The 15,562-nt window shown below is 30.0% G+C and overlaps 5 protein-coding genes across 11 annotated transcripts; 3 read left to right on the top strand and 2 right to left on the bottom strand.

Annotated features, from left to right (window-relative positions):
• Positions 1-2,159: 2,159 nt before the first annotated feature.
• On the top strand, positions 2,160-4,291 carry LOC100644124 (transmembrane protein 120 homolog). Of its 4 annotated transcripts, none has more exons than XM_003394565.4 (6): positions 2,160-2,363; positions 2,704-2,822; positions 2,903-3,061; positions 3,143-3,235; positions 3,313-3,530; positions 3,603-4,291. In XM_003394565.4, exons 1-6 carry the CDS (start codon positions 2,295-2,297, stop codon positions 4,010-4,012), a joined length of 1,068 nt encoding a protein of 355 aa, XP_003394613.1. In that variant the 5' UTR covers positions 2,160-2,294; the 3' UTR covers positions 4,013-4,291. The 4 variants fall into 4 exon arrangements, with proteins under 4 accessions (XP_003394613.1, XP_048270672.1, XP_048270671.1 ...); XM_048414715.1 differs by having other exon boundaries at positions 2,166-2,363; positions 3,587-3,893; XM_048414714.1 differs by having other exon boundaries at positions 2,168-2,363; positions 3,313-3,410.
• A 961-nt stretch (positions 4,292-5,252) lies between these two features.
• Positions 5,253-6,895, top strand: LOC100644246 (translocator protein). Of its 2 annotated transcripts, none has more exons than XM_048414717.1 (4): positions 5,253-5,372; positions 5,451-5,600; positions 6,357-6,569; positions 6,640-6,895. In XM_048414717.1, the coding sequence occupies exons 2-4, from the start codon at positions 5,493-5,495 to the stop codon at positions 6,832-6,834; spliced, it is 516 nt and encodes a 171-aa protein (XP_048270674.1). In that variant the 5' UTR covers positions 5,253-5,372; positions 5,451-5,492; the 3' UTR covers positions 6,835-6,895. The 2 variants fall into 2 exon arrangements, with proteins under 2 accessions (XP_048270674.1, XP_048270675.1); XM_048414718.1 differs by having other exon boundaries at positions 5,341-5,359.
• An 83-nt stretch (positions 6,896-6,978) lies between these two features.
• On the bottom strand, positions 6,979-11,464 carry LOC100644361 (serine/threonine-protein kinase unc-51). 2 transcript variants are annotated; one of them, XM_048414712.1, is made up of 13 exons: positions 11,332-11,464; positions 10,795-10,887; positions 10,398-10,448; positions 10,209-10,278; positions 9,929-10,105; positions 9,570-9,804; positions 9,170-9,484; positions 8,804-9,073; positions 8,472-8,725; positions 7,999-8,367; positions 7,794-7,936; positions 7,557-7,692; positions 6,979-7,461 (listed from the first exon to the last, which is right to left on the bottom strand). In XM_048414712.1, exons 1-13 carry the CDS (start codon positions 11,419-11,421, stop codon positions 7,388-7,390), a joined length of 2,277 nt encoding a protein of 758 aa, XP_048270669.1. In that variant the 5' UTR covers positions 11,422-11,464; the 3' UTR covers positions 6,979-7,387. The 2 variants fall into 2 exon arrangements, with proteins under 2 accessions (XP_048270669.1, XP_003394615.1); XM_003394567.4 differs by having other exon boundaries at positions 7,794-7,921.
• Positions 11,465-11,678: 214 nt separating this feature from the next.
• On the top strand, positions 11,679-14,210 carry LOC100644597 (DNA-directed RNA polymerase III subunit RPC9). 2 transcript variants are annotated; one of them, XM_020868539.2, is made up of 4 exons: positions 11,679-11,816; positions 13,466-13,569; positions 13,648-13,918; positions 13,991-14,210. In XM_020868539.2, exons 2-4 carry the CDS (start codon positions 13,562-13,564, stop codon positions 14,087-14,089), a joined length of 378 nt encoding a protein of 125 aa, XP_020724198.1. In that variant the 5' UTR covers positions 11,679-11,816; positions 13,466-13,561; the 3' UTR covers positions 14,090-14,210. The 2 variants fall into 2 exon arrangements, with proteins under 2 accessions (XP_020724198.1, XP_012176577.1); XM_012321187.3 differs by lacking the exon at positions 11,679-11,816 and adding an exon at positions 13,175-13,332.
• Positions 14,104-15,407, bottom strand: LOC100644479 (density-regulated protein homolog). Its single transcript, XM_003394568.4, has 6 exons — positions 15,249-15,407; positions 15,019-15,170; positions 14,835-14,919; positions 14,577-14,756; positions 14,341-14,480; positions 14,104-14,270 (listed from the first exon to the last, which is right to left on the bottom strand). The coding sequence occupies exons 2-6, from the start codon at positions 15,118-15,120 to the stop codon at positions 14,226-14,228; spliced, it is 552 nt and encodes a 183-aa protein (XP_003394616.1). The 5' UTR covers positions 15,121-15,170; positions 15,249-15,407; the 3' UTR covers positions 14,104-14,225.
• Between the last annotated feature and the right edge of the window lie 155 nt (positions 15,408-15,562).

The following is a 15,562-nucleotide window of genomic DNA, read 5'->3' as shown; positions in this document are numbered from 1 at the left end:
TCTATATTTAATATATTTCAGAATCTCATTCGGTATTTCAAAAATGTTTAACGTATGACTACTGAAAAAATTGGCTTCAATCAGTAATAAATATTTATGTACGTTAATAAATATGTTATGAAGTACAAAAAAAAAGTGGTATCAAAGTTCATCATTTCACGTGTTGTTTTGTTATTAAAGACTTGTAAATGATTATTTAAAGGAAAACGCAGTGTACAATATATCTAAGAACATAATAAAATGTAATTTACATAGATAAGGAGGAAAGATATTCTACATATGTAAAATTGAATAAGGTAAGAAGATTTTGAACAGGACGATAGCATTTATAAATAATGCATTCGATACCTTCCATCTAGACAGAATATCTACTTTAGAATACTACAACAAAATAGGTCCACTGTAAAAAGAGGCCACTGGTAAAATTCATCTTATTTCAAACGGTGCGCTCGTGTTTTTGTGAATTCCTCATTTGAAATTTTTTATGAGGCAGTATCGTGTTTTCTAACGTATATCTTATATGTTAATACAAATTGAAAACTATTTGATATCTTGCACATAATTACAACATTATGAAAGTGATTAAAGCGTAATCCTCATTCAGGCATACTTAATGATGCAATGCCATAATTATATATACATTCAATTTACACGTGTTGTAATCATACATCGAAAAAGTTTGTAAAAGAAAATTTTATTTATTGTTATTAGAAATTCTATTATATTTTAATCCTTGACTGATTTCTGAAACTAATCAACATCTGTAAAGAAGTGCTTATCATTGAAATTCGTGTATTCCACGACGGATGAAGAAACGTCCAAGCAGGTGATACTTTTTACGCGTTGGGTCAGAAGATCAACGTTGAACAGTCAAAATGAAGTGCGATGAATATAAAGGAACATGTTTACCAGAGAATGCAAAGCACTTTTGTCTTCGCAGATCGGTGGAGCTGTCTGGTCAACGACCGTGAAAAAATTCGCGTGTTCAACGATACAACAGGACGCGGGTTAAATTCACCGACTGTATGGTACTGTTCGCAAATGGCGATTCTACCGATAGTTTACCTGAACAGTGGCTCGATCAGCTGACATTTTATGATTGATAAATTTAAAACACGAATTTAAATTAATAAATCCCTAATTACTCTACTAAAAGTATAAACAGCAACCTTCGTAGGTAAACATTATGTAGTCAAAGAGTTTGAAAAAATGACCTGCGTCTACGTTTTTATTAGTGATTCGTTAATTAGAAGGAAGAAACTTTATTTGATTTTGATCTAATCTAGAATTATGTATCGGAGAAGCAATGTTTTCCAATATTTTCAGAAGATATTGTTAATTTTAGTAGCTATATAATTCTCTCTGCTTGTAGCTATACACTATATACTTACAGCTTAACATACGAAATGCACAGAATATTATAGAATATATTATATGATATTTTTAACATTATAATGAATTTGACATTATAATGAATGTATTATATGTAAATTTGTAATTTTATTTCTTACAAAATTTTTCAATATTCATTCGTTATATGTTTCTTAATTTTTGACATTAATAAAAATATATCGATTTCATCACCATGCTAATACTATTTAAGTAATTCCTGCTGTAGTCAAATTTAAATTGTGTATTAAATATAATTAATGAATGTGATATCGTTATCACTTGAATTATGTAAGATGGACAGTAATGAAATGCCCAATTTTACTGACAAATAACTCAAATATATTTCAGCAAATTTAGCAATTATAATTATATTTAATTCATTATTTCATAAAAATAAAATTTCATAAAAGTCAACTTTTTTTACTATTCAAATATAAGTTGGAAAAATCTAATTAAATATTTTGATACAATATTAAAATTGTTAATCTTCTATTTATAGAAACCAATGAGCGTTATCAAAACTGTTTTCCAAAATCTTCCATTGGGTTTGCGAAAATCTAGAAGATAAAATTTGTTAAAATGCTTTAGAAAAAAGAAATGTACCAAATAAATATACATTGAAAATAAAATTAATAATAAAAAATAAATAAATTTTAATATTGGATGAAGTTCAAATTACATTGCAAAATTTAAATTCTCTATGCTAAATATGAAATACATGTTCATCATATATTCGAAGATTAGCACGACTAATAAGAGACTGTTTCCAGAGCTCTCCTTCGTTACTTAGATGCACGAGGAAGTGCTTGGCTCAGGTCTATAAGAACACCGCAAATCATTGCGTACCTGAAACTTTAGTGAGTCGTTGCTCGTTGGCCATCGTCCCTTTTTTTTTTGCTGCGATGGATACTGATGTTGAATCCTGTTTAAAAGACTGGAACGACCTAGCACAAGAGTACAAGGAATTAGAAGTAAGATAATTTTTTGTTAATCCTGGGTACTGATGTTGTCGGTGGTTTAAACGTTGGACCATTTTCTATGAGGTTAAGTGTATTTTTTATTTATCCATAATCGCAACCGGTGCATAAAAATACTTTTATATAATATTTCCTGAAATTTAAAAACCCTTTTTTCGAAGATATATTCATAAACGTGTTTGAAATACTATCACGAAACATTTCTTTGTTCTTTTCATTACTGTTCATTGTTTAATCAATACATTTGGAACAAACAATATTTCTCCATATTGTGTGAGGTATTTTGAATATTAATAGTGTTTTAACGTCATCAATATTTAAATTTTGTTAACAGGCATTGAACAAAGAATATCTTGCAAAATTAGAGGAAGTAAGTGAACTTCAAGCAAAATGTTTGAAAGGAATTTCTCACCAAAAATACCGGATGAGTATAATATCAAAATCATTGAAACAGTAAGTAATTGTTTTAATATGTATATACTTTTTTAATTAATTTTCTTTAAACAATTGAATATGTTCTTATTTAACTTTAGATTACATGCGAGCGAAGCACAAAAAAGTTTAAGCAAAGAGATGGCTAAAAGAAAACAGCAGTTACATGAAATAGAACAAACATTACCAAAACCAAATGGCACATATCTTCAAATTATTTTAGGCAATGTTAATGTTTCCATTTTAAACAAAAATGATAAGTAAGGATGACAGTAATAGTCATTTATCCAACAGACAAAACATTATAGGACGTATATTTGAACATCTCATTTATCTTTCAGGTTCAAATATAAAGATGAATATGAAAAATTTAAATTAGTCCTTTCTGTAATCGGTTTTATTTTATCTATGTTAAATCTGGTAACTAATGTCAGGTAATATATATTATTTATTTTGTATTGAAACAGAAAGTATATTTATAATAACCTCTTATTGGTAATATCTGTTACAGAACTTTGGAACTTAGTTTTATGTTCCTTTTAGTCTGGTATTATTGTACATTGACAATAAGGGAAAGTATATTAAAAGTAAATGGTTCAAGAATAAAAGGTTGGTGGAGATTTCACCATTTCTTTTCGACTGTAGTATCTGGTCTGTTATTAGTATGGCCTAACACAGGGCCATGGTATTCATTTAGACAACAATTTATGTGGTTCAATGTTTACATCAGTATGTTATTTATCAAAAATTTATCCAACAATTTCTTTTATTTACATAAAATATAGTATGTTTTATTTGCAGGTGTAGTACAGTCTCTGCAATTTTGTTATCAGCGGGGTGTTTTGTATCGGTTGAAAGCATTAGGTGAAAGGCATAATATGGATATTACTATCGAAGGTTTCCATTCATGGATGTGGCGTGGATTATCGTTTTTATTGCCATTCCTTTTTGTTGGATATGTATTTCAGTTATACAATGCATATGTTTTATACACATTAGTATCCCATCCAGAAGCTACATGGCATGTTCCAGTCCTTAGTGGTATGTTCTTGGTATTGTTCCTAGGTAATACAATAACAACTACCATGGTAATTCGTCAAAAACTAAGAGAACGCGTTAAATATCACTTTGCTGGAGTGTTTTTTTCCAAAACTGAACGAAAAAAGGAAGTAAATGGGGAAAAGGAAGTGAAAGCTCAGAAATGCGAGTGAAATAAAATTAACGAGAGTTTTTTAATGAGACGAGTATGATAAAAAGATTAATGAAATATGGAATGAATATTAATGAATAAGAAAAATACAAATGTCAGGCAGAACTATAATGAAGAAATGCAAATAAAATAAATATATCGATTAACTCTGACTAAAGAATACCAACCAAAAGTAAACAAAACACTGGAAAATTCTTCCATGGATTGTCGTCTTTCTATCACTCTCATTAACACAAGACCCATTTAATATATATGTACTAACTTGTAATGTAGAAATGAATTATTTGGAAGTATTCTTTTTTATGCCTTTCCACATCAAGTTTACTTTTCTAGATATCAACAAAATTATGCGTATTTACTGTTAATTTAAAAAAAAATTAAAGTATATTAATATACCCTTTTAAAACAGCAATTTTATGTAGCAATTTAGTAAGAAATTTGTTCACATTCTATCTTCTAAAAAAATGTTCCTTGAAGATGTTATATTTTATACTTGCTAACATTTAAATTCATGTTGAAATTTAAATTTATTTCTCTCAGAAATGATGTATAAACAAATTTTGTTTGCGTCAAAACATAAATATACCTTGTACGTGTACTAAGAGAAAAAGAAAAATGGTCTCAAACGTAATGTTATATTCACATAGAAGTACATATGCGCCTATATGTGTGCGTGTTATTATGTACTATTGTGACAATTTAACTAGAATAATATATGTTCACGCACACACCCGTATACTCATGGGATACTTATGCTAGTTACAGTTAATAGTCACTTATAATTATCATGCATGACATTTTGCACATTTGTGTAATATAAACTTATTTGTTTTATTCTTAATATATTTATTAAATTATATATGTAAATAAAAATATGTAACTCGCCTAATATTAAATAAAATAATAAATTTTCAATCATACGTGTGTACATGACGGTGTACGTATATTTGTGCTTATATTTCTATTGATGCAGAAAATCAATAAAATAAAACAATCTCATATCTAATAGCGAATACATATACCAACTAACATTCCAAATTTTATACAAAAAAAAATAGCGATTTATTGTGTAAATAATCATGAAATATTCTATCTGTGATGAAGCTATTTTTTGCATTCATTATTGTTAGTACGTTATTTTTATTAAATATGTGTATAATATGTTTTTATCTCATGTATGAGAAATATATGATTTTATATGATAGTTGTAATTTTATTTATAATATTAATTGCATTACATTGCATAAGTATTCATGACGATGTAAATTCATCGTAATCATTGTTACCAATGTACGTAATAATGCTTGTAACAAGTAAAAGTGTGTAGGTGTGCCGATAGTTCTCCGAAGTAAGTGTAAGCAGTAAGTACACCACTAGAAAGACGTCAGTCGCGAAACGTAATAAACGCATTTTCTCTACTCTCTGCAATCTATGTTCAGGTATTTTGAAAAATAGTCAAATAATATTTCCTTCTAAGTAAAATGCCTGTAAAAGTATCTTGTCCGGTTGTGGCAGCTGTTATTTATCCGAATATAGGAGGATGGGCTGGAAGTTACATCACTAGAAAAAATATCAAACCCTGGTATGAGGTAATTAAATCGATTAATCGTTAGAACTACTCAAATCCAGTAGTGGAACGTGGAGTCAGAAAATTTTAGCCAATAAATTTAATTTATGAATAAATATACATAGAGAGTGGTATAAAACTTTGTAATATACTAACAAATACTAGTTTTGAATATTATTTGTAATAAAATAACAAAAAAGTCTCGATTATTGCATCTATTAATTAAAATTGATTATGTTCAATTTTTACTCGGCTAAAATAAGAATTTATTTCTAAATAAATTATATATTTTTCCGTTTTATTTTATTATATTAAATGCTTGAAAAATCTCACATATATTCAGCAACTTAAAGAATATTGTAAGATAAAGATTCTTATCTAAGAACAGAGTACGCGAATCATATATTATTGTGTAAATACGTGCGATATAGAAATAGGAAAAAAACGTTGCATAGGGACTCCTTCTGTCCTTGTCTAATGAGATATGCACATTAACGCTGCTTGTTGATCGGTATTGCGCTTTCATATTTATTGTAAGCGTTATTAGAGAAAAACACAAGAGACCTGTATGTAACGTTCTCTTTTTATCCCTACATGTTTTTTTCAGCTCGCTCACGCACTCCGTCTTTCATCTCTACGGTTTTTATACTAAGAGAGATTCATTCGTTTTTAATGTACTACAATGTATTCTCACTTTTGACCATTGATTACATTAAAATTCTTTTCAAATGAAGTTAGTTTTAATAAAATAATAAATGTTTTGAATCATATTTAACAGTCTTTAAAAAGACCATGTTGGACTCCACCAAACTGGGCATTCGCTCCAGTATGGACAACCCTTTATTGCACAATGGGGTATTCTTCATATTTAGTATGGAGAGATGGTGGTGGTTTCAAGGAAGCAATAGTACCTCTTTCTATTTACGGAACTAATTTAATACTAAATTGGTCTTGGACACCACTGTTCTTTGGATTACACAAGATAAAATGGGTATTTTGGTAGAAATAAATATATCACAGATTTTAATTACCTTTTCATTTATCTCCTTTTATGCTTTTAGGCTTTGTATGAAATTGTTTTATTATGGGGAAGTACTGTAGCAATGGGTATATGTTTTTATCATGTGAATTCACTTGCTGGTTGGTTGACTATTCCATATTTAGCATGGACTACTCTTGCTACAGCATTGAATTACACAATTTATAAGGATAACAAACCAAGTATTGAACCAGCTGTGGATGAAAAGAAAAAATAATATACATGGTGATACTTTTGTAGCAAACAACATTAATATAGATCACCTAATGAAAACAATACTTTACTCTTGTTTTTTTAACAGTTACTATATCACTATTATCTTATTTAATAAGAAACATGCCTTGCATTGAACGCACAATGCTATTAGTATACACATGTTTATTGTTTGATATGAAATAAAGGTTAGTCATAAAGTTAATCAACCATACGTACATTACAATATATATATAATATAATATCTATATTATATATATAATTTTAATTCATTGTTCGCATTATTAATAAATCATATAAAGAAACTTGTACAGAATCACTTTCGTACTCTTCCACGGGGTAATCTACCCTATTCTGTGTAAGATCTAACAAAGTTACTATATACGTTATCTTAAATTTGCTTCTTTCTACAATGTCATCTTTGTAGCAAGATCTTAATGATTAATGAATTAACAGTTTTTATACAGAATAGGGCAGAATATCTTACAGAAAAGAGATATCGAGCACGATACGGGTTTGGGCGGGTCGCTGCGCTCTGCTGCCATTTTTCACAAGCGCTATGTAGGATCGGTTGCATAAATGTAACCTTGTTGTTGAAGTACGTATAGGCGTTTTTCAACAGCATCTTTATCTAAAATAAAATATATACATTTTAATATTTTGATTTAAAATATTGTGTTTAAAATAGGAATATGTATTCTACAATAAAAAAAATATATAAATTACATTTAATAAGGAGGGCTCTATCCTGACTGTGGCTGACATGTTGTGATAAAGAATGGAGCAATATCTGTGCTGTGTGATACCGCTGAAAACATTCTGCAGGGTTGCCAAACAATTCGTCTAGTGCTGCTGACTGACACTGTTAAAAATATAGTTTTTCATAAATATATCTATTTCATAGGTATATTTTTACCTAGTTAAAAAAAAAAAGAAAGTAAAGGAAATTTATCAGATACTTACCATTTGGATGGCATGGTTGTAAAGAATTTTATCTGCAGTAGCTCCTGTCTGATGAAGAAGCCCAGCACTATTGAGCTGTTTACATTCTGAGAGGCACGTTCTGAATTTTTCGTTCATTGTATTCACAACTGAAATATAATCATCTTTATATATTATTATATTTAATATATAATAATTATTCATAATTATAATAAACGAAAATTACCTTCTTTAACGGTAGTAGTTGGCTGCAACCGACCAGCGTTAAGTTGTTGAGTTGCAAGATTTAGTCCAGAACTGAGCCACTGGAGAGCTCTAACAAGCAAAATTACTTGTTCTGCTCTCCTCCTCGTTGCAGCAGTGCTTGCTTGTTCAATACCACCCAAAGGCGCACCTAAAGGTCCTGCTCTTGTTCTTGCTACCTCACATACACATTCGCATAATGCAACAACAAAGTTTAACTTCGCTAATATTTCGTTGTGTTCTCGTTCCAAAAGCGTCTCCTCTGGAAGTTCAGGTGCAAAGAACGTCAGTGGTCGATCATCTGTTATCGTAGGATTTACTTCTGGTAGGAGATTTTGGAAACTACCCGCCTCTGTAAATATAGTACCAAAAAAAAAAGAGTGAAGATATTGACTAATTTAACATAAAATATTTCTCCTGCTATAGTACAATTTGCAAATAATATAAAATACGTACCAGATATTTCAGGAAGTGTAACAGCTCTTGTACCAAAAGGAATAACTGGCGAATGCCTCAATGTGTTGTTATTATCCTGAAATGCTCTCGATGTAGGAGAACCTAACACTGCCAACGGTCCTGTTAGTAATGGCGAAGATGCACTATTATTTCCAGTTGAACGCCTTAATGGCGACGTCCCACTGGAAGTATGCGAATGCCTTGCAACAGGACTAACTTGCCACGTATTTGGTGGTGGAGGTGTTTCACTTAATCTGAAAGTAATCACAGTTAAAAAAGATGATACACATACGACAAATAAAATAATTTATACCAATAAAAAATTAGTATACCTTCTATTGGGTGGTGTACCAATGACAAATTGAACACTGGGTGGACTAAGAGAGCCAATATCAGGAGCGTGACTCCTATGAGTATCCACACTGCGTTTCATACTTATAGGTTGCGAGCGAGGAACAACACTACTTCCCGATCGTACATTTGTAGAAGGAGATGATGGTTGTGCAATACTTCTTTGAGACGGAACGGGAATTGGCTCAGAAATGGGAAGGAAGCATGGTCGTGGTGGACTCACTGCCTCTCTACTAGTTTGTTTGATATATCTAATCAATTAATAACAATATTAAAAACACATATAATAATAAATAAAATAAAAGATAAATAGAATTCTTTGTACAAGATGTTATTAAATTACGTACTTTACTTGTTGCGTGTTGGGATTATTGTCTGTGTCACTACTGAGATCACTTGGCACAAGCACAAAGTCATCTTCAGGGCTGGAACACGGACTGGTTGTTTCTGGCTCTGATCTTGTAACAGCCGTAGCTCCTTCTGGAATCGCTAATGTTCCTGGGGAAGCAGGAAGTTCAGCAGGAACTGGACTAGGGCTTTCCCTGGAACCTTGAAGGAAAGGATGTCCAAAGAATTCATCAAAAGGCATACGATCTCTAGCATTACGTCTTAATAAGCCCATTAAAAGATCTGATAACTCAGGTGAAGTTCCAGGTGGAATTCTAAAATATAAGCAATTAAAACAAAGAAAAAAATGAATATAAGCTTCTCTTTTCGGCAAAAGCACATAAGTATATTACAACATACTTAGGTCCAAGATTTGCATTTTTCTCATAAAACAATTTTAAAGCCTGAGGTGTGTGAGCTTGAAATGGAGCTTTCCCAGTAAGACATTGAAAAACTATTGTTCCTAAAGACCAGAGATCTGCTTTTGCATCATACTGAAGTGACATTATAACTTCTGGTGCCATATACATTGGTGAACCGCATAATGTTGCAGCCATTACACCATCTTGTAAGAACCTAGCAAACCCAAAATCCGCTGGAACAGAAAAGTATAATTTAGAACCTTTTTTCTTCACTTATCCCTTCAATTTAGATAAATTTAAACTTTTTTTCATGTGGTACAATATGTATATTAAAGAAGTAAAGAAATAAATACTTGCCAATTTTTAATGTTATTTGATGTGGCTGTGGACAAGCCTTACCACAATTATGACTGAGTAAAATATTTTGAGGTTTAAGATCTCTGTGAACTACACCTTTGGCATGTAGTGCTTTCATTGCACCTGCTAATTGCTTTAAAAACACTCTGATAGTATCTTCAGAAAGAGTTCCTTTTGCTAATTAATGAAAAATGAAATAATAGAGTAAATATAGTTGATCTTTAGCTTCTGTAAATATTATTTCAATGTTTTGATAAGACTTTTTTTATAGAAAACATACCACTTAAATAATCAGCTAAATCCCCACCATTACAATACTCCATAACCAGGAAGACATTATAATTAGACTCCTAAACAGTAAGTTCATAATTATACCAATATCAATACTATTATATAATATTTACAAAAAAGTAAAGATATTTAATGCTTACTAACGTAAGCATTATGTGCTAATTCTCATTGTACTAACCTTACAGTCCAATAATGCAACAACATTTTCGTGATGTAATTCTGTTAGTTCCTAAAACATAATGTTTTAGTCAGCAACCAAACTCATTATGCAGTTGTTATTGAAATATGAAACATTTAAACTGTCTCTTAACCACAGATAATTCTTATTAAAAAATATATGTATTACTTTTAAACATTCAAACTTCCTTATAGTAAATATTATTGTTCTTATTAACAATTAATGTAAGAAACATAAGTATCTTACAATTACTTTAAAATTTGTTATTTCAAGTGAATAACATGAGAAAGATCATATTTCTTTATGAGTTAAATAAAGGCAATTCTTTTATAATATAAGTAAACTACAAACATTGAATGTGTCTAAAAATATAGATACAATAGCACAAATTACAAACCTTCAGAATCTTGATTTCTTTCCCAAGTAGATTCTGTGATTTTGCCAAACTTTTTTTGGTAATACTTTTGATTGCCACTACAAAATTTGGTTTCTACAAAACAAAAAGGACCACATATAATCACCAACACATATAATAATTATAGATCACAGAAGAAAACATAATAAATCACACTTTTCATGTTTTACAGAGAAAAGTAACATAAAAATTATAAAATCAATGCAAATAGACTTATCATGTTCCTTTTCTGTCGTCTTCAATTGTGATGGTGAAATCTGGTTTCCACAAAATGAAGAGAAACACATGTAATCACCAACACATGTAATTGAAGATCACGGAAGAGAAACATAATAAATCACACTTTTCATGTTTTACAGAAGAAACTAGCATCAAAATTATAAAATCAAAACAAATAAGCTTATCATGTTATTTATCTGTGATCTTCAATTATGATCAAAGCTTCGTTGATTCACTCCTTTTTATAATTTCATTGACGATCACGATTTTCAATGATCGAGAAAAAACAGGAAGACTCACTTTACGATGTCTACCTCTGAAGACGACGGCGAATGCGCCGTGGCCTATCAGATCTTTCGTGTTGTACTCGTAGTCGCCGACGATTTCCATTGTTGATCGTAATTTCTCGGCGATCGAGAATCTTTCACCGATTTTTAACAAGCAAGGTCAACAGTTTATAAACATAGCACGACAGGCTAGGAAGATGCATTGCCTGCGGAGAGAGAGATCGATACGTGTTGTAAGAAAAGTTGCGGTCCGTAGGATTTTCTGTTCGGTATCGGTCCTATTCTCCGACGATCCTCTTCAAAGACTTGATCAACCTCGGTCATCGGTCTACATTTTGTTCACCCTTATGAATCACATCGATCATTAACTCGAATCACCACACTGATGGTAGTGTATACTTGCAAAATACAAAACACAACGGAGTACGCACTCAGTCGTACAGTTGGCTTTGCAAGATGTCAGACGATTCCGTACAGAGGTCGTGTTAATGTTCACAGGTATGTGACTATCGTATTAGAGGCCCGCGACTTAAAATTTCTTCAAATTTGTTTGTGAACGAATATGACGCTTACCATAAAATTTGAAAGGATTTAAAATGAGTAGATTGCGGATTTTTAAGCAAGTTTATATTTCTGAGAATATAATTAACAAAGTAGAACCTCGGTAGAAATTGTTTCACCTATCAAGTATTAGTTGGATATTTTATATATCTTTTCATATCATATGCATTCTGTTTAAGAATGCAATTTTGCACTCGCAAATTTCATATAAATGCATAAAAATAAGGATCTCGTACAAATTTTTAACAAAAATTGTATTCTTATTTCAACTCTATATGGTATATATTATATGTATATGTACTTTTAAATATTTTATATTGCTAATAAATAGAACTTTATATAAAGTTTGATATTTGGAATTGAATTTATACTAGATTTTATAATGAAATTAAATATATATATATATATCTTCCATTTTATATTCTATAAAATTTAAAGGAAATTGTAAAGTTTTAAATGAAAATAATTTTGCAATTAGAGTTGCTAAAATTAGATTTTATATATATTTCGATTAATATCATTTTCATATTAAATCATTTAATAAAAAAAAACAAAAACAATATTTAGAATTGAAATAAAATATTTTTAATATTTTCCAGAATAAAATTTGATAATCGTCGCTAAATAGTTAATTATAATTTATCTTACGTTTATTTAGAATGTTAAAATTATGAACAATTAAATTATAAAAGCAAAGTAATGCTATTATATATTTCTCTTTACGTCTTCTTGCATTAATTAAATTGTAATATTCAATCGTTAAATGTCAGAAAGTGTTAAATAATAGTAACTAATCAATAACACTGTAAATATAACTAACATATTTTGCTTTTTATCTTTATAACTATCGAGTAACGTATGGGGGCTACAACTTACCAATATACAGCCTTGCAAGATCTAAAATATAACTATAGTCAGCTGTGGTTCCTGAGCGCGTGTCATGCACACGTATATACACTTATATTGGAATCAAATAATCTAATGTTTTCGCATATTTAGCATTCTACCATTCCGTAAATGAGATTATAATGAACACATATATATATATTCTTTTAATGGCTTCTCAATCGATTTCAAAACTCTACAAGATTTTGATTAAGATTTTTTATACATCCTACTGATTTCTACAGATCAGATTTCATCCGAGAATTCTTAGTTTATTATTCTTATTGTTCGTATATGTTATTATGAAATTATACATGCCAAAATTTTTATTGCAGCCATCGGAATATTAAAAACAAAAATTAATATGTTTATCATATTATGAAATTATTTTTGTTGTTTTATATAAATTATTCTAAGTATTTTCCGAAGCATTATTTAAATAAAGACAATTATGTGGGTTTGCATATTGCATAAAGAGATCATTGACAATTATTGAGCGCGAAATTCAAATCTTGCGTTTTCCATATACTGTGTTGTTTTCATAATTGTACGCCCTGTATACTAGGAGGTTTGTAAATAAATTTTGCTTCTGTAGTAAAAAGAAAACTGTATTATATTTGTTTTCTTAATTATAAATATTATTATTGCAAATTATATTTATCAACGCATTGTAATACATTTTTGTATTATTTTGTATCTAGAGAATATCGATGAATATAAACACCTAACCTTACTATACACTTGTAATTTGGAAATATAAGAGAGAATCACAGTTAAATATTGTTTGAATATTTAATATGGAAGTGTGAGTAACTATCTTTTCGTATTTATAATTGTTTTAGTGAGTAGCTATTAGAAACTTTCAGAATGAATTTTATATTAGGCTCAAGGATTGCTCAGCTTACTTAAGCAATTATGAAGTTCTAAATATTCTGCAAAATATAAAATCAAATAAAAAACAAAAAATGAAACAAAATCAGTTAGCAAGTATAACGTATCAGACTATAAGATATTTAGAGGAGACTCCATGTAAAAGACAAACACCTGAAAAAATTAGAGGACTTCTACAAGCATTGGAACCTTATAAATTAACAAAGTGCGAGAAATTAACTCTTTTAAATATGTGTCCTAAAACACCTCTTGAAATACAACTGGTAATATAAAATGTGTGATAAGTTATATAATATTTGAAAGTACATATAATTATGTATATATGTTTTTTTTAGATTATAGAGGATAGCGAAGACCGTTTGACTGATGATGAAGTAAATTCTTTACTTCAAGTAGTAGGAAATTTCTTAGATGAAGATGAACAAGAAGGATAGCATGGTTTTACTACTTCAACTGTACAAACTTCTTAAAAACATTTTATATACTTTATGTACATTTTATTTATATTAAACAGAAATGGAAATGATATAATATTAAATACATTGTGCAAATAAACTTTTGGTTGGCTCATTATCTTTTATGATCTCCCAGGTCATCTATGGAATCTTCATCAATCTAAAAATTTGTTAAATATCATAGATTGTGTATTTTTAATATCATTCAAAAAAACAATTATTGTTCTTACTTGTGGCCACTTCTCTGGAATTACTTCAAATAGTTCATCCTTTACATCCCCTTGTATAACTATTTCATCGTCTCCTGTGACACTAGATCCACATGCAAATTTACTACCAAAAAACTTTGCAGCTACTTTTAGGTCTATGTCTGTAAATTAATATGCATAAAGTTTTAATTTTACAACTAAGCAACTATCTTGTTTAGAAAAAAAAAGAATTGCTATGAATAAGCATTTTATATTACCAAAAGTGCTGAGACCAGTAACAACTGTAACAGATTTCTTTTTCCCTCTAGGTGCTCTGGATACGGTCACTAATTTTGGAACATCTTCTTTTTTCTTTGTCTTAAGCATGCCTTTACCACCACGTTTTTGTCGTTTCTTTTCATCTTCACCTCCACCTGCCTCTGTAGTAGTGTCTTCTACTGCTCACAAGTAAATAAAATTTATAGTATGATAATAGAACTTACAATTTAGAATAGCAATATAGAAATTATAATTACCTAATTTAACTTTCTCAAATTCTGTTGGTAAATTCCTTTCTAGCCACTGCTTACACTTTTCATATTCTGGATAATATTCACAATACTGTGATGCAAATGGGAATTACATTTTCAAAAAATCCAAGTATTAACTTTTTGTCATACAGTATAAATTTCAGATACCAATTGTTCAGGATTGCCTTACCTCGATGGGAAGAGAACAATTTCCACAATATTGTACTTGTATCGGATAAGTGACATTAGGATCAGGTCCTAAACGCAAATTTGAAGATTCCTCTGCCGACATTCTATCAAGACACCTAACCTTACAGTTTTCTGCAGTTTGATACGAATTTACTAAATAACAAATTAATCTCTTGTTAATTTCTTCAATTAATTTTCCTTTTTCAATATCTTTTTGTACTCCTGTAATACCTTTCTTAAATAAGGTCCAGACAATTTCTTATTCAAATGAGTAGTCACATAAGGTTAGCAATCCGACATCTAGTAATTTTAATTCCGTTTTGTTAGATGCCAAAAAACGATTCCATTTCTACCAATTTCTACCAACGAAGGAACGTTCTAATAACGTCCAACTTCAAAAGGAACCATACTGTTTGATACATCGGCAACGACAAATAATAACCGTTCAAAGAACGGCGAGGGGTGGATCACGTGACGAGAAGCACCAATCAGAGGAGGTGATTCGAGAAACCGCTAGACAAGGCAACCAATCGTGTGTATTAGAC

The sequence above is a fragment of the Bombus terrestris genome, chromosome 3 (genome assembly GCF_910591885.1).
Source record: "Bombus terrestris chromosome 3, iyBomTerr1.2, whole genome shotgun sequence".
In the NCBI taxonomy this organism is placed as follows: Eukaryota; Metazoa; Arthropoda; class Insecta; order Hymenoptera; family Apidae; genus Bombus; species Bombus terrestris.
Note: the sequence above shows the minus strand (reverse complement) of the source record. Positions and strands in the feature narration are given on the sequence as shown.